The sequence below is a fragment of the Labeo rohita genome, chromosome 22 (assembly GCF_022985175.1).
Source record: "Labeo rohita strain BAU-BD-2019 chromosome 22, IGBB_LRoh.1.0, whole genome shotgun sequence".
Taxonomy (NCBI): Eukaryota; Metazoa; Chordata; class Actinopteri; order Cypriniformes; family Cyprinidae; genus Labeo; species Labeo rohita.
The window spans coordinates 17484912-17512507 of record NC_066890.1 but is presented as its reverse complement, the minus strand read 5'-3'; the positions used below and the strand labels follow the sequence as shown (position 1 = coordinate 17512507).

Here is a 27596-nt window from a genome sequence, read left to right as displayed (position 1 = left end):
GAAACGAAAGACAAAAATGAGTTTCAAGAACTATGGCAAAGACTAAAATTGTGTTATGTTGTAATTCATTTGCATTGTATAGAAAAAAAAAGCAGCATAATCATTCTCCTAAACACTCCCTTTTTTACTCCACTAAAGAAAAAAGGTCAAACAGGTTTGAAACAATAAACTACACTACTTAAAGACTTCAATTAATTATTCATTCATTTTCAGTCCAGAAAATCATTATACAATCATTAAATTCTCACTTATTAGTCTAAAGTCCCTTGTGAGCAAAAACAAACTAAAATACCGATCTCATATTCCCATGAAGCTGCGAATCGTGGGTCATTACTGGCCTCTTTCCGTACTAACGCCTCTGTCTGCCCGACAGCAAGAATCATAGTGTCGGTGAACTGTGTGGGCTGGCGCATAGTGTCTGACTAGCCTGCCAAATTGCTGTTACTAAGGCAACCCCCTCTCCAATGGCAGTCGGCGCAGAGGTGAGGGGGCGATCCGTGCATGTGGACCTCTGTCCAGATCAGCCTGTGAAATGTCTTTTTGCTTCAGATCTTAGTTAACAGAATAGAGCCGAATTCGTGTGGACGTCAGTGTACCAGACCCTCGTGGACTGAGTGTCCTGTTCTAAAGCGCTGGAGCTTTGATGCTGTCTGAACACACTCAGCACAGCAGAGGCAAACAGACGCACTTATGAGAGAAGCCAAATTATGGTAAACAAGCTTTTTCTTGTGGTTTGAAATCATTTAATTCAGACATAGTCTGTGTTGACAAAACCAACAGGCTAGACATGGCATCTACCCGAAATCAGGACTGCTGTCAGTCAAACTGTTGACTCATTCAACCTGTCACCAAAGATAAAAATAATCTATTTTTTTTTTTTTTAATTTTAGTTTATTAAAAATTTGTTTATTATATTATATTATATTATATATATATATAGCTTAATTAATTATAACCTAGTTAAATTAATTGTAAGCAACATATTTTCATTTGTCTTTGTAATTTGTTTGTTTGCTTGTTTATTCAAACATTTTAATTATTAATTAATAGCTTAATTCTTATCTTGAGTCAAATCAGTTGAGCAAATGATTTTCTCAAAGAGTGTTGCTTGTTTAATTAATTTGTAATTACGTATTTAATTTTGAGTATATATATTTTTAAATGCATCAGTTAGCTAATTAATTAAATGATTTGCTCGTAAAGAGAGTCACTTGTGTTATACCTGATTGAATCAGTGCTTTCAACAAATTGGTTGAGTGAATGTTTCAATGATTTGCTAAATTATAAAAAAATAACTAATTAAATTGTTATTCAAAATTAATTTGGAGATTATTTTGTGTTATTGTAAGTAACTAATGGTTTTAATGGTTTTATTAATAAGTAATTGATAATTAATTATACAATTAATTAATTATACAAATCATATTTCAGTTGCATTTTATGTAGGGCCAAATCACTCAAAATAAATACATGAAAATATATAAAATAAATTTGTAAATAAATTGTTAAATACATAATTACACTTAATAAAAACTGACAATAATATGGTTCAATTTTGAGTCATTTGTTTTTGAACAAAATCAGTTGACTAAATAATTAAACAATTCGTTAAAGAGATTCGCTTGTTTTGTTCCTAAATGAATCAGCATTTTTGAACAAATCAGTTGAGTGAATGATTCAGTTATTTGCTTATAAAGAGAGTCACTTGTTTCATTCCTCAATTAATCATTGAAAACATAATTCAGTTATTTATAAGCAACAGGTAGTAATTTGTTCATGATGAATTGTTTTAATTATTAATTAATGTTTTAATTTTTATCTTATCTTGAGAAATTTGTTTTTCAGACAAATCGGTTGAGCAAATGATTCAATGATTTACTGTTTCATTCCTGAATTAATTGTTAAATAAATAATTAAACTGATAGTGAAATTTGGGGATTAATTTGTGCTATTGTAATTAACTAATGATTTTAATTAATCATTATGTATTGATTTATATAAATATTTAATTATTAAAATTATACAAATCATAATTTCAGTTGCATTCTGCGCGTGGCCAAATTGCTTAAAATAAATAACAAAAAAATCTAAAAATAAATATTTAAATATTCAAAAAATGTTAAAAACATGTTAATTTGGTAATGAGTCATGTGTTTTTGAACACAGTTAGTTGAGTAAATGATTAAACGATTCGCTCATAAAGAAAGTCGCTTGTTTTGTTCCTGAATGAATCAGTATTTTTGAGTGATCAGTTGAGTGAGCGATTCAGTTGTTTGCTTATAAGAGAGTCACTTGTTTCATTCCTTAATAATATATTAAATATATAATTGAATTATTATACTGAACAGACATTAATTTGTTTGTGATTAATTAGTAGTAGTAGTAGTAGTAGTATTTACTTATTTATGCTAACAATTTAATTGTTAATTAATGTTTTTCTTTTGTTGTTTTTATCTTGAGTAATTTGTTTTTTAGACAAATCAGTTGAGCAAATGATTCAATGATTTCTTCATAAAGAGAGTCACCTGTTTCATACCTGAATGATTCAGTGTTTTCAACAAATTGGTTGAGTGAATGTTTCAATGATTTGCTCAAAGTTACTTGTTTCATTCCTGAATTAAAAGAAAAATAATTGAATGTTAATAAAAGTATTAATTAAATAATTAATTATTTATCTAAATAATTATTTTAATATTGAACTAAATAAATTATACAAATCATAATTTCAACTGCATTCTATGGAGGGCCAATATTTCAAAATATATAAAAATAAATATTTAAATGTTAAATAAATTCTTAAATACATAATTAAACTTAATAAAAACATCTGACATTAATTTAATGATTCAGGTTTGAGTAATTTGTTTTTGAACAAAAACAGTTTAGTAAATGATTAAGTGATTCGCAAATAAAGAGTCACTTGTTTTGTTCTTGAATGAATCAGTAATTTAAAACAAATCAGCTGAGTGAACGATTCAGTTGTTTGCTTATAAAGAAAGTCGCTTGTTTCATTCCTGAAAGAATCAATGTTTTCAACAAATAGGTTAAGTGAATGTTTCAATGATTTGCTCAAAGAGAGATTTAAAAATCAATTGTTAAATAAATAATTAAATTGCTAAGCAAATTAATTTGTGTTGTTATAATTATATTATATATATTATTATATATTATTATATTATATTATATTATATTATATTATATTATATTATATTATATTATATTATTATAACTAATGGTTTTAATGTTTTTTATTAACAATTTAATTATCTATTGATTTGTTTAAATATTTAATAATGTAATAATTTCATTCAGATTAATTTGGCTCTCCGAAGTATTTTGATAAACTTTATTTTTTATATATCTACATGTATTGATTATCTCATACATGCATAAATATATGAGTGATATTTTGTAAAACAGTGTGTTTAAATCTAAAGGTTACAGAGAGTCTGGAAAACAGTCTTGACCCCTTCGACTAAACAGTATTTCACATGAACTTAATGGAAATGCAAACCCACAGTCTAAGCTCCATTTCTGCTCATGCAAAAAAGCAACAGAAGTTAAAAAAATCAATACCAGTAGCTCTTCAGCAATCTTAAGTTTCTCGTCTTTAGCTACATCTCTTCTTCTCCTCCTCAGCCTTCCTCCCTCCCTCCGTCTATCTTACTTTCTCTTCTTTCCTCGCCCACCATAGTGCCCACTTTGTCTAAGCAAATTTCACAAATGGCCGCAGCGGGGCGTCTCGAACGCAAAAAGACGAACCGGAATTTTCCAGAGCCACGAGGAGCCAGAAACTCTTTCCGCACAGTTTGTACTCAGAATGAGGCGTATCACCGCCTTCCCGAGGCGATCCTACTCCACTCCCTGTGTATTTTTAGCATTAGCACTATTGTTAACGGAGCCTAATGATAATGTTTGAGCCTGTTTGTTGTCTCCTCTAACACTGTGCTGTCGCTAAGAATGGCCCAGTCTGATCTGGTTGATTTGAGACTCAAAAAGACAACTGGTTTGAATCAGTCCAATGACTCATTCACTGACTGAATCAGGTTTGACATGCACACTCAACATTACATTACCAGATAAAGTGCTCAAAATGGCAGTTGATGTTGACATTTACTGTACCTACAGTCTTAAAGCATAACACTTCACTGTTAAGAAGTGCTGCGTGTTTGCTAATGCAGATAGTTTTGTTGTGGAGCGTCAGAAATTCTCCTGCATCGCCCTGCAGTTCTTTGAAAGGTTGCTAAGCAACTAGTTGTGCAGTTGTGTTATCAATCACTGATGAGCGAAACGAGAGAACAGGAGACGCCCGGAGATGACCTGATGGATAGCCTGAGTGTGTTTGTGGAGGAAAAAAGAATGCAAAAAACGAGGAAAGCAAACAAGAGTGAGTTTTTCCACTTGATCACCAAAAGACAATACTCTGCGCTAATCATTCTTTTTGGTATTTTTGATCTGAGCCTCCCACATTAAACTTAAAGGCTGGATTATCAAGAAAAAACACATTTGATTGTCTGTAGGCATCTCAAATTGAGAGTTATTTGCATTTGTAGTATTTCCATGGATATATGAATGATTAATGTTTAAACCACACTTAAAATTTTGTGCAAAACTGTGGTGGCCCCTAAAGGTATTTGGATATTCAGCTGAATTCTGTTTGAGAAGTTGTATTTATATCTGTACAGCTAATAAATGTCTTAAAGTTTGTATTTATTCATTCAGATTCAAGTAGCTGTCCTTATGGGTGAATCATTGAATCATTTACTCCAGCCATTTGTTTAGAAGTATTGATTCATTAAGGAATGAAACAACTAGGTGTCTTTATGCTTGAGTCATTGAATCATTCACTCAGCTGATTCAGACAAAAACAATGATTTGTTCAGAAACAAGTGACTACTTGAGTGAGTCATTGGAACATTAACTCAGTTGATGTGTTCAGTAATACTGATTTGTTCAGAAATGAAAACAAGTGACTGTCTTTATGAGCAAATCATGGAATCATTGACTCAACTGATTCATTTAAAACCCTTAGATATGAAACAGATGACTGTCATTATGAGCAAATAATTGAATCAGTGACTCAGCCGATTCATTTAAAAACACTGATCGGTTCGGATATGAAACAAGTGACACTCTTTATGAGCAAATTATTGAATTGTTTACTCAACTGATTAATTGTAAAACACTGATCTTTTCCAATATGAAACAACTGACTTTTGCCATGAGCAAATCATTGAATCATTGACTCAACTGATTTGTTTAAAGACGCTTATCTGTTCAGATATGAAACAAGTGACTGTCTTTATCAGCAAATCTTTGAATCATTGACTCAACTCATTTAAAACACTGATTTGTTCAGATATGAAACTAGTGACTGTTGTTATGAACAAATAATTTAATAATTGACTCGTTTGATTAATTTAAAAACAAAGATATGTTCAGATATTAAGCGTTTGCCTGTTATGAATCATTGAAGACATTGAATCATTGACTCAACTGATTCATTTTAAAACACTGATCTGTTCAGATATGAATCAAGTGAATGTTGTTTCAAGCAAATCACTGAATGACTGACTCAGTGTGTTTAAAAACACTAATTTGTTCAGATTTGAAAACATTAACTCAACTGAAACACTGATTCATTTGTTATAAATACATAAGTCAGATTAATTCAGAAACAAAACTAGTGACTGTCTATGAGCAAATCATTGAATTATTCACTCAACCAATTTATTCAAAAACACTGATTCATTGAGGAACAAAACAAATGACTGTCTTTAAAAGTGAGTCACTGAATCATTCCCTCAACTGAAACACTGATTGATTTATTTGTTAAACAAAATTCAATAAATTAAATTTGATTAGAATGAAACAGATTAATTTAGGAATGAAACTAGTGACTGTTTTTGAGGAAATCATTGAATTATTCACTCAACCAATTTATTCAAAAACACTGATTCATTCAGGAACAAAACAAGTGACTGTCTTTATGAGTGAGTCATTGAATCATTCCCCTTCATTCATTTGTTCTAAATAAATAAATCAGATTAATTCAGGAATGGAACTAGTGACTGTCTATGAGCAAATCATTGAATTATTCACTTAACCAATTTGTTCAAAAACACTAATCCATTCAGGAACAAAACAAGTGAAGGTCTTTATAAGTGAGTCATTGAATCATCCCCTCAAGTGAAACACTTATTTATTCATTTGTTAAAAAAAAATATATATATATATATATATATAATTAAAAAAAAAAAAAAAAAAAAATTAGGAATGAAACTAGTGACTGAATCAGTGATTCATTCATTTCTTATAAATAAATTAATCAGATTAATTCAGGAACAAAACTAGTGACTGTCTATAAGCAAATCATTGAATTATTCACTCAACCAATTTATTCAAAAACACTGATTGATTCAGGGACAAAACAAGTGACTGTCTTTATTAGTGAGTCATTGAATCAATCCCTCAACTGAAACACAGATTCATTAATTTGTTAATTCAGTAAATACAATTATGTAGTGACTAAAAGTGACTAAAATAAAACAGATTCAATTAGAAATGGAACGAGTGACAGTCTTTGAGCAAATCATTGAATTATTCGCTCAACCAATTTGTTCAAAAACCTCAGATTTATTCCGAAATGACTAAGTCACTGAGTATTTCACTCAGCAGATTCATGTGAAGACAGATTCATTCAGAAACTGCTATGTGTTGCTCAGAAAAAATGCAATGGTTGATCCTCACGTGGCTTTGTTTAGGACCTCTTTCGATAACAAATAAAAAATAGACGAAGTAACTCAGAATATTGCATCTAAAATCAAATATGTATTATATTAAATATAAATATTACTATAATGATATAATACTACATTCGTATCCTAATTGTGCATAGTTATTTCAATGTTTATTAATTTAAAATATTATATAATAGATGCATGTAAATAATGTTTTAATGATACAACATTTTATATTATAATGTATATTATATACATTTTATAATTTTTAAATTTAATTGTTGTATAAAAAGCAATATCATGCAATCATTCTTTTTGTCAGAAAATCAATATGGATGTAAATTATTGCCAGTGTCGTACTAATGAACCAATCACAACCATGCTAATATTTAAACCAGTAGCTCTTGCTCATGTCATATTACTTAATTAGCAAACACATTATAAGCAATGCAAACAACAATCTTCCAGATGCAAATGCTTACATTAAATGGAAGTGTTGGCGGTGTATAGGTGCAGAAATCCCCAATATTGTATCAGGGACAGTCCGATGATGGGTATGTGTGTGTGACGGCGGGACGTGAGGTGTGTAATACAGTATTAGCTGAGTCTCTCTGGGTTCGGCGCTGCTCTGAGACTCAGGATGATGATTCACTCCGAGTGACTCATTCAGCTGGAACATTCCGGTGAATTCTTGCATAAAGGAGCAGCGTGCCCAACAGGTTTACAACACACAGATCTGGGATCGACTGCGCTTTAAATTTAGAGTCCCTGCGACAAAGGACAGGATGGAGGAGGGTGTTTTTTTAGCTTTCTTCTTGACGGTCACGTCTCAATCCATTACCGAAGATAAGCGAGCCGTGTGACTTGTTTGAAAATGACGGTCGAAGGTTCCTGTATTGTGTTAAAGTGCTGTCAACTCCTACCCACAAACCCCTGGATTATCTAGCACCTTTGTGCAGTAAAATTGCAGATATTTCTTTCTTAGTGATCCGGTCAGAGTAGGAACATTCCAGTTTTGTGATTGTTTCATGCTGTAAACTTGGTTAACAGACACAGATATGGACAAAGAACAACAAGACCTCATTGTCTTATTCTTGAAATATATATATTTTTCCTATTATCAAAGAATAGCTCTCTCACAGGCCACCTATTATGCATTGCAGCTCATTCCACCCCCAACCCATCGCATTATTATCCAGGACTATTTGGAGCATATTTTTTTCGCAGCTGTTTCAGTCTAGCCTTTATATATTTTGAAACACAATGTTCTCATTCGAAATGTTCAATGTTCTCAGTACAAATGTTTTGCTCGTGTAAAGAAATAACCTTCAAGTGTGTAATTTCTGCGTGTCTGTTGGCACTAAACTGAATTTTTTTTTTTTTTTTGAAGTTTGCTTGTTTTAGTCAACTGACTGACTCAGCCAATGGTGTGAGATTAGGGCGTGGCTACCTCTTTGTTCAGCCAATGACTGATGGGGAGAGTGTTTGAAATGTGTTTGTAAACTAATGCTTTTGCACTTCTGTTTAGATTTAAAGGTGATTTGAAAAGATATTTGGTTGATTAAGTTTTTCTTTGATATCAAGTGTCTGTTATGGTATTCCCATGCCACTTACTGGAGTTCAGGATGAACTCATCTTTAGTCATTTTGATGAACTGCATGTACGTTTTTTTGTGAGGAAGTGTTTAAGGTAATGAATGCGACATGTAGAAATTATTGTTTGTTATCAGTGTTGGAGGTAATGTTTTAAGTAAAATGTTGCTGCCAACATGTTTGCAATGGTTAAGTATGTTACTTTTTTTACTTAGGATTTATATGGTGATACATTTTTTTATTTATAAATAATTAACCCTTAGAACATAAATGATTCCTTAAATCTTCTGGCCTGTTATAGAAATTGGACATTTATGTATATATGTATGTACGTATGTATGTATTTATTTATTTATTTATGTAGGGTTTTAATTATTTCATAATTTGTATGGTTAATAATAATAATAATAATAATAATAATAATAATAATAATAATAATAATAATAATATTATTATTATTATTATTATTATTATTATTATTATTATTATTATTATTATTATTATTATTATTATTATTATTATAACAATAATAATAATAATAATAATAATAATAATAAATAAATACATTTTCATAATTTCCCTCCTATTCATTATAATAGTGTGATGCCATATTTTACTTGTGACATTTTAAATAATTAATTTTTATTTCTCTGTGTTATTTATTTCTGTATGTATGTATGTATATATGTATGTATGTTTGTTTGTTTGTTTGTATGTATGCTGTTGTTGTTGTTGTTGTTGTTGTTGTTGTTTTTGTTTTTGGATTAATTCTCCAAAAATAATAATGTAGTAAGTAAAAAAGTATGTAAAAAGTAAATGTAGGCTTTACAACTTAATGTACAGTATGGAAATTATTATTATTATTTTTATTATTATTGTTATTAGAATAATTATTATTAAATTATTATACATTATTCTCCAGAATATTTCTAAATAAATAAATTAATAATCCAATATTTCTAAATAAATAAATTAATAATAATAATAATAATTATTATTTTATTATTATTATTATTATTATTATTATTATTTACAGAATAATAAGACAAAACTATATACCGTTTTTCCACACTATTTCTAAATAAATAAGAATTGATAATAATAATAATAATAATAATAATAATAATTTAAAAACACTGTTAAATGTAATTAACTTTTAGCTAATTAAAAAATGAACTTTCATAATTTGCTTACTACTGTACAGTGTTGTGATGCCATATTTCACTTGTAAAATTTAAAACAATTTATTTTATTTTCTCAGTGTTATTTGTTTATTAATTTATGAGTTGGTTTTAAAATAAAATAAAATGAAATAAAATGTCACATTTCACTCTAAAAAGCAAGAAAAGTAAATAAAATAAAGTGACCTAGAATCTAGTGACCTAAGTTTATTTACTTACTTAATTTCTTACTTACTGCATGCTTTAAAAGTAAATAGGGAACATTTTAGCTCCTAAATGTATTTCTCTTTACTGTAATGTGGACAATATATGATATATTTACCTATAATTTACCATATATTCATAAAATACACAAATTATATGTTATTTTAGTTACTAGCATTTAATATATCTATGTAGTTTGATGTTCTGCGTTTAATTAATGCTGATTTAAAACAAATATTATTTTTACTGTATTGCATTCAAGACAATCTAATGAAAACACTGATGCTGTACTTACAAAAAAACTAAATATTCATAAGAGTTTTGCAGTAAAATGTGCTTAATCGTCCTTAAAAGTGATATAAACAATGCAACTAAATAAATAATAATGATAAATGTATTGTCATAAAATTGGCATCATTTTCTTTGTGCAAAATTGTATTTATTTATTTATTTATCCATCCATCCATCCTGTGTATTTTCGTGTCCACACTTTGTCTGTGTGGGATTCACTTTTGTGTTTTTTCTTTTTATATAAATTACTGTTTTGTTTTGTTTTGTTTGTTTGTTTGTTTCAGTTACTGTTGGAAATACATGCATAACTAACATCTTTGGGAGCTCAACTTGTCCAAGTTCCCCAACACAACCTACAACCCAAAAAGTTTCTGCTTTGCAAGTGTAAATTCACATCCACAATATGGATGCATTTCAGCATCGGTGCCACAGGACCGACTGGTCCTCCATTACAATATGGCCGCACAGATGCCTCGCTCAGCTAGTGTGGCTTCTTGCGGATCTCTTGCTGTTTTCAAGGACTCACCCAATTTGTAATGCCCATCCAAGAGTGAGAAGATCAGCCTCGCAATCTGACAGAGCTTTTCTGGAATCCATGTTTGAGCGATCTGATAGCTGCACCTGGACAGAATAGCCTGAGATTGTGGGCTTGAATTTGATTCATCGCTTTAGAGCAGCAACATGTGTCTAATCACTATGATTGTAGGTAGCACGCTGTAGTTTTCTTTGAACATTGTCAGTTTGCCAAGACGCCACACTGGACTCTCATCTCAGTGGAATCAGAAAAAAAATATTGAGTCCAACACATTAGCGGTGTTGGCTAAGGAACGTGTTTAGTGATGTTCGAACATTAATATTCAGATCATTCAGTCTGTTGAGCAGAGGTTTGCGGTTCCTTTTCTAAGTGATTTTTAGCATAATTATAATGCTCGGAAAGATACCCTTTTGCAGCGCTGTCAGTGTTGGATATATGTGACCCTGGATCACAAAGCCAGTCATAAGGGTCATTTATACATCATATGAAAGCTGAATAAATAAGTTAGGATAGGACAATATTTGGCCAAGATACAACTATTTAAAAATCTGGAATCTGAGCATGCAAAAAAATCAAAATATTGAGGAAATCACCTTTAAAGTTCTTCAAATAATGTTCTTAACAATGTATATTACTAATCAAAAATTAAGTTTTCATACATTTACAGTAGAAATTTTACAAAATATCTTCATGGAACATGATCTTTACTTAATTTCCTAATGATTTTTGCCATAAAATAAAAGTCAATAATTTTGACCCATACAGTGTATTTTTGGCTATTGCTACAAATAAACCTGTGCTACTTAAGACTGGTTTTGTGGTCCAGGGTCACATGTATGTTGCTAAGTATTAATATTTGTATATTTTATAAACATTTTGTGGTAGTTTCCCCTATTTTTATTACCTTTGTTGTCATTTAATTCTCACTAATAATTTAATAACACTGTTAAATGTAATTTAAGTGTGTTAATGTCTCAGCATTAATCTTAAAAATTTTTACACTGTACGTTAGGTTGAAAAACCTAAATTCACTTATACATAAACCTATTCATATTTTTGGTACAGTATTTATTTATTTATTTATTTATTTATTTATTTATTTAGGAATAGTGGGTGAATTTTTATATAATTGTGCCCTATTATTCTGTTAATAATAATAATAATAATAATAATAATTATTATTATTATTATTATTAACTTCAATTGTAATGTAAACCAATTCATTATATTAATTATATAAATTGTAATTATATAAATTTATTTATTTATTTGTTTGTTTGTTTGTTCGGAATAGTAGGGGGAAATTTTACATGATTTTGGCCTACTGTTCTGGACAAAAAATATAATAATAATAATAATAATAATAATAATTTTCACACTGTACATAAATGTAAGTTATAAAACCTAAATTCAAAAGTTTAGGGTAAACCTATTAATTATATTTTTAATGTATTATTTATTTGTTCATTCATTCATTCATTCATTCATTTACTTACTTTATTATTATTTATTTATTTACAGAATAGTAGGGGAAAATGTAATATAATTTTAACCTACTATAATTATAATAATAATAATGATGATAATAATAATAATAATAATAATAATAATAATAATAAATAATTGTCATACTGTACATTAAGTTGTAAAGCCTAAATTTACTTGTAGTGTAAACATATTATATTTTGATGCCTTTATTATTATTATTATTATTATTATTATTATTAAATTTCTTAAATTTATTTTTATGATTGGTAGACCATGCAGAGCACTATTTGTGTTTTTATTGTATTTTATTATTTTTTATATATTATTGTTAATATTATTTATTATTACTATTATTATTATTATTATTATTATTATTATTATTATGCTTTTATATACCTTTAATTTGCTATTTTAGCTTTAGTTTGTCATGCAGTATTTCAGCTTAATCCTATTTATTTAATATTTAGTTACAGCAGTTTATATAGTTTATATATTATTTCACGTCATTTCAATCAACAAAAAAACCATTTTTGTTTTTAGAATTAGTTAACAATAGACATTAATCACGGTAGTGTCATATTTCATTTTTGACAGGAACGAAATTGAGGCTGTGAGGGACTGAAGTACAGTGTGTTCACTAGATTGTACTGTTGTTTAACAACATTGTTCAACAAAACTTTATGAAAAAACAAAGTAGGAAAAAACTCCATTAAACATTTTGAAAGTTACGAAAATGACATGATCAACAACATTAATAGTGTGTGTGCCATTGTAAAGACGATAAGTCTATTCCTCACAGCCTCATTTCCATCCACATTAAATTCAACATGGCGTCCAACCTGACTAAAGCTTAAACATCCGCTTTAGACAGGAAGCAGCCACCTAACAACCACCCAGAACACCTTAGCAACCACTTACCAACACTCTAACAACATCTATAGATGCTAGTACCACAGTAGACTTGTGACGGTGATATTTTAGCCTGTTGTTGACAGTGATTCAGTGTGAAGGCTAGCGCTCATCGCTGTCAGCCGAAGACGGCGTGTTTGGGAGGCACGGCTCTGGAAAGCAAACTGGCAGCGGTTTCCTCCAATGGCAAGCATCCCTGGCAAGCCTCTGCGTTTCTTCGGAGACGGCGAGGGAGGGAGCGCGTGTGCGTGTGGGCTGCCGAGAGCTTCACACAGCGCTAGTTAGGTAACTCCAACACAATGAGAGAAAGAAAAGCAAGACTTCAGGAAGAGGGAAAGCAATCGCATGGCGTGTCCAAAATAGATTTGCGATAAATTAGAGTTGCGCTAGAGAGAGAGAAAGAGAGAGAGTTACATGCATACCGCGCGCTGCTCGGGAAAGCGTGCGCTCCTGGTTGACGTGGGTGGCAACGTGTGTCTGATAGAGAGCGAGAGAGGGAGAGACCAGTTGCAGAGGAAGAGGGATCGAGGTATTTGACAGCCTATGATTTCCGCACGTTTAGAGCGGCTGCACGGGAGCGGCTGGAGAAGAGACGTGTCGGACCGGAGCGGTAAGTAGCGACGTTTCCTTCTTAACCGTCAAAACGAGCGATTTGAGACCGTATGTTGCGTTGATGCAGTTTGCAAGGCATGCTGGTCTTGTTTGACAGAGTAGATATTGTGTTTGTAGTTGTGTCAGTTACGTTCAGGGCCTCGGGTAGGACCAGGGTTACGACCTTTGAGTGGACTAACGTCATTGCGTGATGCTGTACGAACATTGCTGTGGTAACGTCGTGACATGCGGTGAAGCGTTCGTCTTTTGTTGTGTCGCAATATCTTATATTCTCATTTTATATCAAGTTTTGCACTTTTGTACAACAAATAGAGCATTTCGCAACATGAATGCACAGTTTCGCTAATAATTGTGTCTTTTATTGCTAGTTGTTTGGATGTTTTAAAACAAGTTCACCCACATATGACAATTCTGTCATTTACTCATCCTCATGCTGTTCTAAACTCATTTTTTATTAAATGTAATTGCACTTTTCTACGATAAAACGTTTCGCTACATGAATGCTTGGTATTCATTTACTCTTTTATCCTCTGTTTAAAACAAGTTCACCCACATATCACAGTTGTCATTTACTCATCCTCATGCTGTTCTAAACTCATTTTTAATCAAGTTTAATTACACTTTTATATGATAAATAAAGCATTTCACAACATGAATGCTCAGTATTCGCTGGTGTTTACGTCTTTTATCACTTGTCGTTTTTTAACTGTTTAAAACAAGTTCACGCACATATGACAATTCTGTCATTTACTCATCCTCATGCTGTTCTAAACTCATTCTAATCAAGTTTTGTACGATAAATGGAGTATTTCGCAACATGAATGCTCAGTTTTCGCTAATATTTACGTCTTTTATCGCTCAACGTTTTTAGCTGTTTAAAACAAGTTCAACCACATATCAGAGTTGTCATTTACTCATCCTGATGCTGTTCTAAACTCATTTTTATTCAAATTTATTCACACTTTTGTACGATAAATAAAGTCTTTTATCGCTTGTCGTTTTTTAGCTGTTTAAAACAAGTTCACGCACATGACAATTCTGTCATGCACTCATCTTCATGGTGTTCTAAACTCATTTTTAATCAAGTTTAATTACACTTTTGTACGATAAACAGAGCATTTCGCAACATGAATGCTCAGTTTTCGCTAATATTTACGTCTTTTATCACTCGTTGTTTTTTAGCTGTTTAAAACAAGTTCACCCACATGACAATTCTGTTATTTACTCATCCTCATGCTGTTCTAAATTCATTTTTAATTAAATTTAATTGCACTTTTCTACGATAAAACGTTTCGCTACATGAATGCTTGGTATTCGCTAATATTTACGTCTTTTATCGCTCGTTGTTTTTTAACTGTTTAAAACAAGTTCACGCACATATGACAATTCTGTCATTTACTCATCCTCATGCTGTTCTAAACTCATTTTTAATTGAGTTTAAGCGCACGTTTGTATGAAAAATAAAGCGTTTCGCAACATGAGTGCCCGGTATTCGCTAATATTTACGTCTTTTGTCACTTGTCGTTTTTTAACTGATTAAAACAAGTTCACCCACATATGACAATTCTGTCATTTACTCATCCTCATGCTGTTCTAAACTCATTCTAATCAAGTTTTGTACGATAAATGGAGTATTTCGCAACATGAATGCTCAGTATTCGCTAATATTTACGTCTTTTATCGCTCAACGTTTTTAGCTGTTTAAAACAAGTTCAACCACATATCAGAGTTGTCATTTACTCATCCTGATGCTGTTCTAAACTCATTTTTATTCAAATTTATTCACACTTTTGTACGATAAATAAAGTCTTTTATCGCTTGGCGTTTTTTAGCTGTTTAAAACAGGTTCACCCACATTTGACAATTCTGTTATTTACTCATCATCATGCTGTTCTAAACTCATTTTTAATCGTTTAATCACACTTTTGTACAATAGAGCATTTCACAACATGAAAGCTCAATATTTGTTAATATTTACATCTTTTTCAGCGTTTTTAAATGTATTTATTTATTTATTTATTGCTGTTTACATTACGTTTTCCCACGAATTTCAATTCTGTTATTGTTTACTCACCCTCATGCTGTTCTAAACTCGCTTTTTATCAATGTGCTTTTGTACGAAAAAATCGCAATGTCAGTGCACCGCATTTGCTAATATTCAAGTATTTTCCGCTCGTTGTGCTTTTTGATGTTGAAAAGACTAGTTGACCCACAAATGGCAGTTGTGGCATAGTTTACTCACCCTCAAATTGCTATAAACTAATTTTTCATCAAGTTTGTACAAAGCGTTCTGCAACATGATTCCTAATTATTCGCTAATATGTACATCTTTTATCGCGCACTGTTTTCTTAGCTGTTTAAAATAAGTTAACGCATGCATGACAGTTCTGTCATTTACTCATCCTCATGCTGTTTTAAACTTGATTTAAGTCAAGTTTCATTGCAAGTTTCATTGCATGAGCATTTCACAACATGAATTCTTAGTGTTCACTAATATTTATGTCTTTTCCGCCTTTTTGCTGTTTACAATTCTGTTATCGTTTTGTTCTGAAACTTGTTTTACATCAGTTGGGCTTTTGTACGGAACAAAAAAATGCAATGTCAGTGCTCCGTATTTGCTAACATTCACATATTTTTCACTCGTTGCTTTTTTTGGTGTTAAAAAGACTAGTTTACCCACAAATGACAATTCTGTTGTTTACTTATCATGCTGTTCTAAATTCATTTTTAATCAAGTTTAATTGAATTTTCATACTTTTCATACTATTTTGCAACATGAATTCTTAGTGTTTTTGTTTTCACAAATAAACTCGTTAAATTGCGCTTTTGTACGAAAAAATAGAACGTTTTGCAACGTCAGTGCGTCAAATTAGCTGATGTTCACATCTTTTTCACTCATAGCTTTTTTTGCTGTTGAAAAGACTAGTTCATCCACAGATGGCAGTTCTGACATATTTTGAAATCATTTTATAACCAAGTTTAATTTTACTTTTGTATGAAAAAAGTGCATTTCGCAACATGAATGATAAGTGTTCACTAACATTTATGTCTTTCTCACAAGATGTTTACCCACAAATGACAATTCTGTCATAGTTTACTCCCCTCATTTCATTCTAAACTATTTTTTTTATTAAGTTTAATTACACTTCTGTACAAAAAAAAAAAAAAAAAAAAATTTTGCAACACCAGTGCTTTGTATTCGCTAATATTCATGTCTTTTTTGCTTAATTTATTTTGCTGTTGAAAAGACTAGTTCACCCACAAATGGCAGTTCTGTCATCGTTTACTCACCATCATGTCATTCTAAACTCATTTTCATCACATTTAATTGCACTTTTATTCAAAAAAGAGAACATTTCGCAACATGAATGCTTCGTATTCGCTAATATTAGTCTTTTCTGCTCTTTTTTTTTTGGCTCTTTAAAAGATCAGTTCTTTCAAAAATTACAGTTCTGTCATTGGTTAGTCATGCCATTCTAAACATTCTAAATTTACATCAAGATTAATTTTACTTTTGTTCAAGAAAAGAGCATTTCACAACATGAATACTTAGGTCTTTTTCACAGGATGTTTACCCACAAATGACAATTCTGTCATATTTTACTCACCCTCATGTCAAACTCATGTTCCTCAAGTTTAATTACAAAAAATAGAACATTTCACAATATCAGTACCTCATATTTGCTAATATTCATGTCTTTTTTGCTTGAAAAGACTAGTTCACCCGCAAATGGCAGTTCTGGCATTGTTTATTCACCCTCATGTCATTCTAAACTCATTTTTTATTCAGAATAATTACATTTCACAACTTAAATGTCCAGTATTCACTAATATTAACATATTTATGAGGAATATCCATTCTTTTCCAATAACTGAAAATGAATGTGGACTGGTGCTGTCAACTTAAAAACCTTAAGAGAAAAATATAATCTTATAATATTATGTGAACACTTTAAGAGCTGTTTACCATAATTCATTTAGCTGAAGCTTTTATCCAATGTAACTTGGGATCACACAAGTTAGAGACTCCTTCCTCATGTTTCCAAGATACTGTTAAGCAGAAGATAGAGTATCACTTTAAAGTGTTTATAGCAATGGGAGGTGGAAAGATGATTCACCCTATTCAGATTCCTGGACTGGATCTATAGACTCATTGGGACATCTGATGATGCATTCATTTCATTTCATTGAACACATTCAAAGACTTAACTCAATTATTCTGTGTTCCCAGATGTCCCTGCTTGACATTTCATGCTTCATTTTGTTGTAGAAATGCAATTTATGTTTGTGTCTGTCTATTATAGATTATATCAAATGCTGTTGTACATTCTGGTTGAGCATTATTGTTGATAGTGTTAATTATTAATCAAAATGGTTGTCAGGGCCTTCGCTATGTGATTGCCAGAATGTTGAGGGTGGTTTTTAGGGTAGTATAAACTATAATTACTAGTAATAGGGATTTCCGAAGCATTAAAAACAAATTGGTTCAAAGGATTCAAACATTGCTTGATCTTAACCTGAACTTTCTTATAAACTCACTTGGATGTTTGCTGCAAATTTATTGTAGTTTTAAGCTGAACTAGCTGAATTTCAAATCATCTAGGTCGCATGAGATTTGTTGGAGGTCTCTGAACAGTTTGTTGCATGTTTTCTCTATGAAATCACCACAATAATGTCTGACCTTTCCATATGGTCTGTCATTTCCACCGGCCTTTGTTGTCCCAGAGCAAAACCACGCAAACACACACCAACTGACTGACAGTCCTGCTTGGCAGCGTGGAACTGTGAGTAAACTGAGATTGCGTGCCCGGAGCAAAGGTCATGTCGGGCCACAAAGGGTTCGACGTTAGTGTGTTAGCCGGTCCCACACTTTTTCATATCCACTGCATGAGTGTCAACTACCTATTACCTTCCACAAATATGGTCTTTTTAAGCTATTTTAGAACATTTTACGCTAGCTGACTGTGCTAATGTGATTCATTGGTGCTAATAATCATCTCAAACCACTGAAGCTTTCCAGGCAGGACTGTACCCTGAAGTTTTACCATTAAAAATAACAAAACAGTCTTGATTCAAACGATTCAAACCTTCAACCCTAAAGTTAATGATGCATTTTAGCCTCAAATGTGGCAGTTTTCCCAGAAGTTCTTTTTTAAATGACTTTTTCCTCACAAAAGTCATTATTCACATGGTCGTTGTGTTATTTTGCATTCATTTTGTCATTCGGTCTTTTACCGAACTACCCACATTGTTTAAACTGCGTAATATATACGCAGATCTCTCGTTACGCCTTAGCTAATAGTCTGATTCCATTTACCATCTGTTTTCTTCCCCGTAACAAAACCTGAACGTCAAATGTGTGGTTAGAGAAGAGCCAATGTGTGTGTGGGGTGAGATGAGTCGGCTAGTACAGGTGAGTGTTAGCATTAGCACCCGAAGGAGCAGCGGTGACTGTACAGAACGTGGGCGAAGTGGTGTGAGTCACTCTCTATCACTGACTGAAGAGTCTCAGATAGAGGACACAGGAAGCTAATAAATGGATTTTTCATGGTTTACAATTGTGTGATATGTCTGTTTCCTGTTTCTGGGAAATGTGATAAATTTGGATTTTTTGTTCGGTTTTAGCACTAGCTTCTTTAGTACTTTCTAGAAAATGGCAGTTAGTCCACTCAGGCTCAGACTTTACCTCAGACTCTCTAGCATATTGTTTTGTTGCGTATACTGCTAAGTGGCAATTCTCTGCTAAGTCTGAGCATCTAGCAATGCCACTAACCTGATAAACTTTGATCCTCTGATTAGTTCTTCCTCAGAAGTGTTTATTGTATCCACCCAGTGTCTTACTAAAAGCCAGAAGTCACAGAACAAGAGACGAACGTGATAGTTTTGTGTTCACATGAGAACTAATGGTTACAATGGGTCATTTAACCAGCTAAACAAACAGGGCTTTAATGAGAATCGCTTTGATGCTATTTGAGGCGCCATCCTCAGTGGAGGCTGATGTTTCGAAGTCATTGAAGGTACATTGCACTCTTTGACTTAAGTGGGAGGTTGAGAGCCATACAGTGCATCATTTCCTTGATAGCACACGTACATCTCGGAGATGTCTATTTGACGTCTGCATTTACATCTGCGAGACGGATTTTTTAGAGTGTTTGCTCATCTGCAATACATCTATTGGACGTTTCCTATCAGATGTCAGATAGACGTCTAATAGATGTCTTTAAGATGTTTATGATTTAGAACATATGTAAAACTGACATCTTACAGACGTCTGTCAGATGTTTGCACACACCAGATGCTTTCCAGACCAGATGATCTTTAACAGACATCTTGCAGATGTACATGTGCTGTCTGGGTTGTCTCTTGTTGAATATAAGTATGTTTATATAGAATCAAGTCCTGCCCTGCAGCTAAGCTGCAAGAATTTCAGATTCCAGATTATTCTGGGTTTCTCAGAAATATACACCACCACTCGTATTGGCATTGCAGTGACTTCTGTTTAGTGTTCATCAGTTTGGTCTGGAGGAAGTTGGATGAATTCCTGTGCACCAGAAGAAGATGTATATTATTATTCCAGGTGGCATATGACTAAACAATAAGAGTAAGGCATGGTGGGAAAGTTTGCCAAATGATGCTGTGTTGCACCTGCCATTCCTCTTTTGAAGGATTCCAGCATTCGAAATGAGTGGCTAAAGTTTATTTTTAACAAACTGCTTGATCATGTACAAGAGTGAAACATTTATTTAATATGCTTTCCTACTACAATTCTGCCAAATACGAACCTAGGGGAAGATATGGATGAATTGGCTGGGAGTTGGACATGGTGAAATGTGATTCTGACACCTTGTACTGTAGCTGAATTCAGTTTCTGTATTTAAAGCATGTGAGTCATGCAGTTGTGGAAAGTGTGATAAATACATGTTCTTCACACAGCTCAGTGCAACACATGCTGTAGCTCCTCTTCCCACACACTCACACACTGAGTGTTCTTCAGCTGTATTCCCTAAAGCACAGACCACAAATGGTGCTTTGCATGTGAGTCTCCATCGAAGCTCTCCAGCTAAATCATCCCTTACAACAAGTAATGGTACTGAATGATAGCCGTATTTATATACCATAGCATGGCAGTGTACTTTGATGACTATCATAGAGAAATCATTGTATCGTTAGTGATAGAGCAATAGAGTTGTGTCCTTGACAAGTTTTGTAAACCCCTGATATTGCTATTGTTTTCATCTATTGACAAACCTACCAACCACTATTGACCAAGGTACCATGTCCAAGAAAGCAATGGTTTGCAACCACTTTTTTCAAAACACTGCATTTTTTCTCCCTCTAGGACTTTACAGTGCACCTTCCCCATTAAAGTGATTCACATAGTTCTGGTGTAGAGTAAACTCTAGTTTGTGGCCATCAAAACACTTTATTTGTTCAGAACATTTGGCACTTGTTGGTTTTACCATCAATTACATTATCCGTGGATAGCTTCTTAAGATTGCCGGCAAAAACACTCAGCAGTCATGAGGTTTCTTTTCCAAACAAGAAGCTCTGTTGATGTTTGAAGTCTCTGTTCTGAATACCCTACTGAAATATCAATGTCAATCGTTAAAGTACTCGTTAATCGACTAGGGACCTCGTAAGTGGTAGAGGATCCTGATGGATTGTTACTGGATGCAATCCATCTTTCAGTTACCGCAGAGGAGGCGAGGTTCTTGCCGTTGGGTTGTGGGGGAGGCTGTCAATCTGAGCTTTTATTTCAGTTAAAGCTCAAGGATTGATACAGGTCTCTCGACAGCCAACTTAAAACAATCATAATCACATTATACTGCAGAGGCTGATAAATCTGTGTGTCATTGGCGTAAGCGGATTCCCATGGATGGTAAGAGAGTAAGAGCACTGAAGGGAGGATGACCCCACACTGTGTACTAGAATCTACTTGTGCCAGGATCCAGGAATATCTCACGTGGAAGCTATGAAAATAAGCTAAGCAGAAACATGTCTTTTAGAAATAGATATCTTCATGTATGAAGGCCTTTGTAGAGGCCTAGAGAAGGAGCACGTATTTATGTCTTTAATTCATTTTGTTCCACAGAACCAGGCATATGGAATTGGCTAAATCTCATTGATCAAAGTCCTATCTTTAAGATACAGGCAGGAGTCTGATAAAGTGTTAGCTGGTACCGAGTTCATGGGCTGCAGATTAGTTGAGTAGATTATATCTGGTTGGATTGTTCAGTTTGATATCAGTCAACATGATTGGGTGCGTTTGGGTCAGCTCTCACAAAGACGAGTGTAGAATGATGTTGCTTTGCTCCTCAACCCATAATGACCTAATCTGAATTTTATCACAGTGAAGTGCGTAGTGAAAAGTTGTTAAAATAGTTACAAAACAGTCAAGGGCTATAAAAATATAATGAAAGCAGCAGAATACGAACATCCTGAGACATTGAACTTGACATACTCGACAGTAATTGTCTTGAAATTTATTGTTGAAGGCGTGATTTGTTATGAAAGTGATGTTTTGATAGCTATAGCTGAATTTAGAGATGCAGTGCCTTACAGAGAATTGTTATGTGTCTAAATTTTATCCTTTATATCCCCCCCCCCACCCAAGACACTAGTTTACTTTACTTGCAAACTAGTTGATTTTCAGGTGACTAGATGACTAGATGACAAACTAACAAGATTACCTATCAAGACTATCCAGATCCATCAGCCATAACAGCAGCAAACAAGCACCAACCAGCATAAACCAGCTTGAACCAATGTAGAAATCCATATTTGTCTAGTTAGCATGGCATGCTAGTGCATTGGTTTCTCCACCAAGCTGCTTAACAAGCCAAATATGCAAGACTTCCCCAATCAGCCAGCTTTACCAAAAAGACTATGCTGGTACACCAGCTAAACCAGCACCAAACAAGCACTAACCAGCATAAACCAGCTTGGACCAATGTAGAAATCCATACTTGTTAGCATGGGATGTGGGATGCTAATGTATTGGTTTTCACACCAAGCTGCTTAGCAAGCCAAATATGCGAGACTATCCCGATAAGCCAGCTTCATCAAAAAGACTATGCTGGCTAAACCAGCACCAAACAAACACTAACTAGCATATACTAGCTTGGATTCATGTATAAATCCATACTTGTCTAGTTAGCATGGCATATTAGTGCATTGGTATCCACACCAAGCTTCTTAGCAATCCAAATATGCAAAACTATATCAATAAGCCAGCTTCACCAAAAAGACGATGCTGGTCCACCAGCTAAACCAGCACCAAACAAACACTAACCAGCATAAACCAGCTTGGATCAATGTAGAAATCCATACTTGCCTAGTTAGCATAGGACCCTAGTGCATTGGTTTCCAAACCAAGCTGCTTAGCAAGCCAAATATGCAAAACTATCCTGATAAGCCAGCTTCACCAAAAGGCTATGCTGGTCCACCAGCTAACCCAGCACCTAACAAGCACTAACCAGCATAAACCAGATTGGACCAATGTAAAAATCCATAGTTAGCATTGGATGCTAGTGCACTGGTTTTACGAACCAAGCTGCTTAGCAAGCCAAATATGCAAAACTATATCAATAAGCCAGCTTCACCAAAAAGACTATGCTGGTCCACCAGCAAAACCAGCGCCAAACAAACACTAACCAGCATAAACCACCTTGAGCCGATGTAGAAATCCATACTTGCCTAGTTAGCATGGGATGCTAATGCATTGGTTTCCAAACCAAGCTGCTTAGCAAGCAAATATGCAAGACTATCCCAATCAGCCAGCTATAACTAAGACTGTTCTGGTCCACTAGCAAAACCAGCACCAAACAAGCACTGACCAGCATACAACAGGTTGGAATATCATAGGAATCCATAGCACTGGTTTTCCCGCCAAGGTCAGCCAAGTTCATCAAAAAGGCTATGTTGGTCCACCAGTTAGACCAGCTCCAAACCAGTATTAAGTTACTTAGATGAGCACAAAAATTCATGCTGGTCTCAGTTTCCACCAGAACTTTTTCGCTCTGCTCATCCCAACGGGAAGTGGACTTGTGGTGCAGCTGGTCATTGAGATTCTTATCCAAAAAATTCACTATTCAGAATAGCAGGAAATGATTCATGCTGTTCTGCTTGTGATTGCATGAGGGAGGAGTAATTATTGATGACACCATGAGTAGGGGGAAGCTATCAGTCTCCAGTGTCAGGAGCAATCAAGAAAAAAGGTTACATCCAGTACAGAAGTCCAAGTACAACAGGGAGTTTGATGGATGTGGCTTTTACACAAGTGTCCAAATCCCATCTGATTTCACCATTAACAGACAGTAGAATGACATACTGATACTTTGTGCTACATATGTTGTTATCCAAGGGAACATTCTTGTGTAAACTCCACATAAACCACCTTTGTTTTCAAGAGCACGTCAAACTCAAGTTCTGCGATGTTTCAGTGATGGAGGACACTGGAGACCACACGCACAGCCGGCACAGTATGTCGGTGTGACAAACGCACAGATCTGTCTGCTGCATGTCTCCCCGAGGGCCCATGAGGGAGTCGTTATCATCCATCATACCCAAACTTGGAGGGGAAGCCTTGCGGTTTGGGACATATGCTTAGATGATGCTCAGTGGTTGTTCCACTTCTTCGGCTGTCTGTGGCTTTGATTATCTACAGTATTGTAATACCAAAACCATGTGAAGGCGGCATAAAGTGTCATTCACACTGACAGTGATTATGTAGAAGCTGAGCGACCTGAAGTTACATTTCAGTGACACATAAAACAAAGTTGAGCCGAGTTGAGAGAATTATTTGCAAATATGAATTGGGTTTGAGTTTACTTCGACCAGTGTGTTACCTTATCGGTGTCTGTTACCATTGTTCAGCAGTTTGTGTTTAATCAAATTTACTGGGTCATGGAACTTCTGAGATGTGACGTACTGTAATCTGATGTTTGTTGGACATGGAAAAGTTGTTTTGGATATGGTACCATGGTAAAACTATTTCACCTTGAAGCACCATTAAAATGCAGTGGTAGATGCATGTTTGTAAGGCTTGCAGTCTTTGAGGATCCAGGGAAATTCAAGTATTAAGATAATCTGTAGTACAATGTCATGTAAACCTCAGTGTGTATTGCAGTCTGCACTGGATGTACTTCCAGAATGATCATTTACTTACACTATAGTATGTGTGACATATGACTACTGTACATTATTTGAGGCTAGGTCGTCAAGAGTGGATGGATGAAATAAATTTTTGCCTTTCATTTTTGTTTTTTTCTCTACAGAAGCATAAAGTCGACCTCTTCTACAAGCTCCGTCACGTGATGAACGAGTTGATTGATCTGAGGCGACAACTGCTTTCAGGCCACCTGACCCAGGATCAAGTCCGTGAAGTCAAACGCCACATCACTGTACGGCTGGACTGGGGCAATGAGTGAGTTACTCTCTTTTACCTTCCAGAAAATGACCTGAACAAATTCAGGTGAAAAACTTTTCTTAATCGTAGGGAAGAACCAGCAAGATTCCACCATAGGTCTAAGTCTTGTAGGAGAACCAGCAAAGATGCCTTAAAGGTGTTGTTAGCAATGTTAGTTATTATGTTTACATAGCTCTAATTGTTGTGGAGATGCCTTTAAGGAGATGATAGCTGTTAGCTATCAGTGTTAGCTATTATGCTAAATTCCGCCATTGGCCTAAATCTTGTGGAAGAACCAGCAAAGATGATTCTAAAGTATTGTTAGCAATGGTAGCCATCATGCTAACTTTAGCCATAGGTGTAAATTGTGTCCAAAGAACCAAAAAAGGATGCTTTTACACTTTTAATAGCAATGTTAGCTATCATGGTAACTTCCACCATAGGTCTAAATATTGTCTAAGAACCAGCAAAGGTGCCTTTAAGGTATTGTTAGTTATGTTAACCACCATGCTTACTTTCTAAATAACATGGAAGAACTAGAAAAGATGCCTTTATGCTTGTGTTAGCAGTGTTAGCTATCATAGTAACTTCCACCATAGGTCTAAATCCGGTGAAAGAAACCGCAAAGATGCCCCCAAGGTGTTGTGAATGATGTTAGCAGCCATGCTAACTTTAACCATTGGTCTAAATCATGTAGAAGAACCAGAAAAGTTAGGCTTTTGTTAGCAATGTCGGGCATCGTAACTTCCACCATAGGTCTAAATCTGGTGGAAGAACCAGCAAAGATGCCATTAAGGTGTTGTTAGTGAAGTTAACCATCATGCTAACTTCAACCATGGGTCTAAATAATGTGGATAAACCAGAAAAGATGCCTTCAGGCTTGTATTAGCAATGTTAACCATCATGGTAGCTTCCACCATAGGTCTAAATCAGATGAAAGAAATGGCAAAGATGCTTCTAAGGTGTTGTTAACACTGATCATGATATCTTTAACCATTGGTCTAAATCATGTGGAAGAACCAGAAATGATGACATTATGCTTTTGTTAGCAGTGTTAGGCATCATGATAACCACCATAGGTCTAAATCTTGTGAAAGAACCAGCAAAGATGTCTTTAAGGTGTTGTTAGCAATCATGGTAAATTCAACCATAGGACTAAATATTGTGGAAGAACCAGCAAAAATGGCATTAAGATATTGTTAGCAATCTTAACCATCATGCTAACTTTAACCATGGGTCTAAATCTGGTGGAAGAACCAGCAAAGATGCCATTAAGGTGTTGTTAGCAATGTCAGCTATCATTGTAACTTCTACCATAGGCCTAAATCTGGAGGAAGAACCAGCAAAGATGCCATTAAATTGTTGTTAGCGATGTTAACCATCATGTTGACCTCAACCATGGGTCTAAATAATGTAGAAGAACCAGAAAAGATGCCTTCAGGCTTTTATTAGCAATGTTAGCCATTATGGTAGCTTCCACCATAGGTATAAATATGATGAAAGAAACAGCAAAGATTCTTCTTGGTCTAAATCATGTGGATGAACCAGAAATTATGCCATTGTGCTTTTGTTAGCAGTGTTAGGCATCATGGTAACCACCATAGGTCTAAATCTTGTGGAAGCTCCCTTGTGAAAAAAACAGCACATGCTGGTAGGTATGTGTTAGCCATTATGCTAACTTCCACCATATCTCTTTTCCTATTTCTTCACTCTTACACCGAGACCAATCACGTCAGTTGATCTTTTGAAATACGTCCCATTAAGCAAGTCTATAGGATTGTCATGCATTTGTTCCACCTTCCAAATAACTTGCTGAGATTAATGTCCAGCCCTGGCATGCTTCACTCAACTTAAGAGTGTTTAAATAAGCTTTTGTGCATCATGGAGATCTGCCAGCGATTTTAATGTGTTAGAGGCCAAGGCCTCCTGATCGTGGAGTCAAAGGAGCTGAAACGTTAGAGATGGATCACTGCGGCTTTCTCATCACCTTAAATCGACTTTGCCCAACTCAGTGAAGCAAACGAGGAGAACAAGAACACATGTCATCCACTGCCTGGTTAATGTGAATTATGTTGAGATTTCAAACGCTAACTTTAAGGCCAAACACAAAACACAAGTATGAGTGTTTTTTTTTTAATCTTCTTCTTCTTTAATTGAGAGTAAATTGATTTTAACTGCAGCGAAAGGCGGTAGTGTTTGTCCTTCAGATACCGCCCCCATTCTTACCCTACACAGTTGTGCAATTCTTCACAGCTTTTGAGTTTTAAGTATCAGTATTTACAGTTCTTGCATCATTATTGCATCTTTTTGAGAGTTTTTTTAAAAATTTCATGTCCAATATACATTTGCAAATTAAACTTTTAGTCAGCGACTAATGACATTCGCTGTATTATACAATATTTTCTATATTGTTTAGTAAAAGATGTTTTTACAGCAATTATCCAAGACATAGAAGCAGACCAGACCTCCAAAACGAAAGTCATGGGGTTCACCTCTTATAGAGATGAACAAAAGGCCAAACCAACAATCTTTTAGAGGTCAGACGATCCAAGTATTGCAGTGTATCAGCATCTGTGTCAAGTCCACGTTGACCACTCATCCCTCTTCTTCAAGGTCACCTGAAGATTCACTTCTGTG

The 27596-nt window shown here is 34.1% G+C and overlaps 1 protein-coding gene across 1 annotated transcript in view; it reads left to right on the top strand.

The window, feature by feature from the left end:
* dock3 (dedicator of cytokinesis 3) overlaps positions 1 to 27596 on the top strand; it is a 234618-nt gene that overhangs the window by 117896 nt on the left and 89126 nt on the right. Inside the window, 1 exon segment of the mRNA XM_051094211.1 lies at positions 24829 to 24977. Within this exon segment, the coding sequence (XP_050950168.1) occupies positions 24829 to 24977 (149 nt within the window).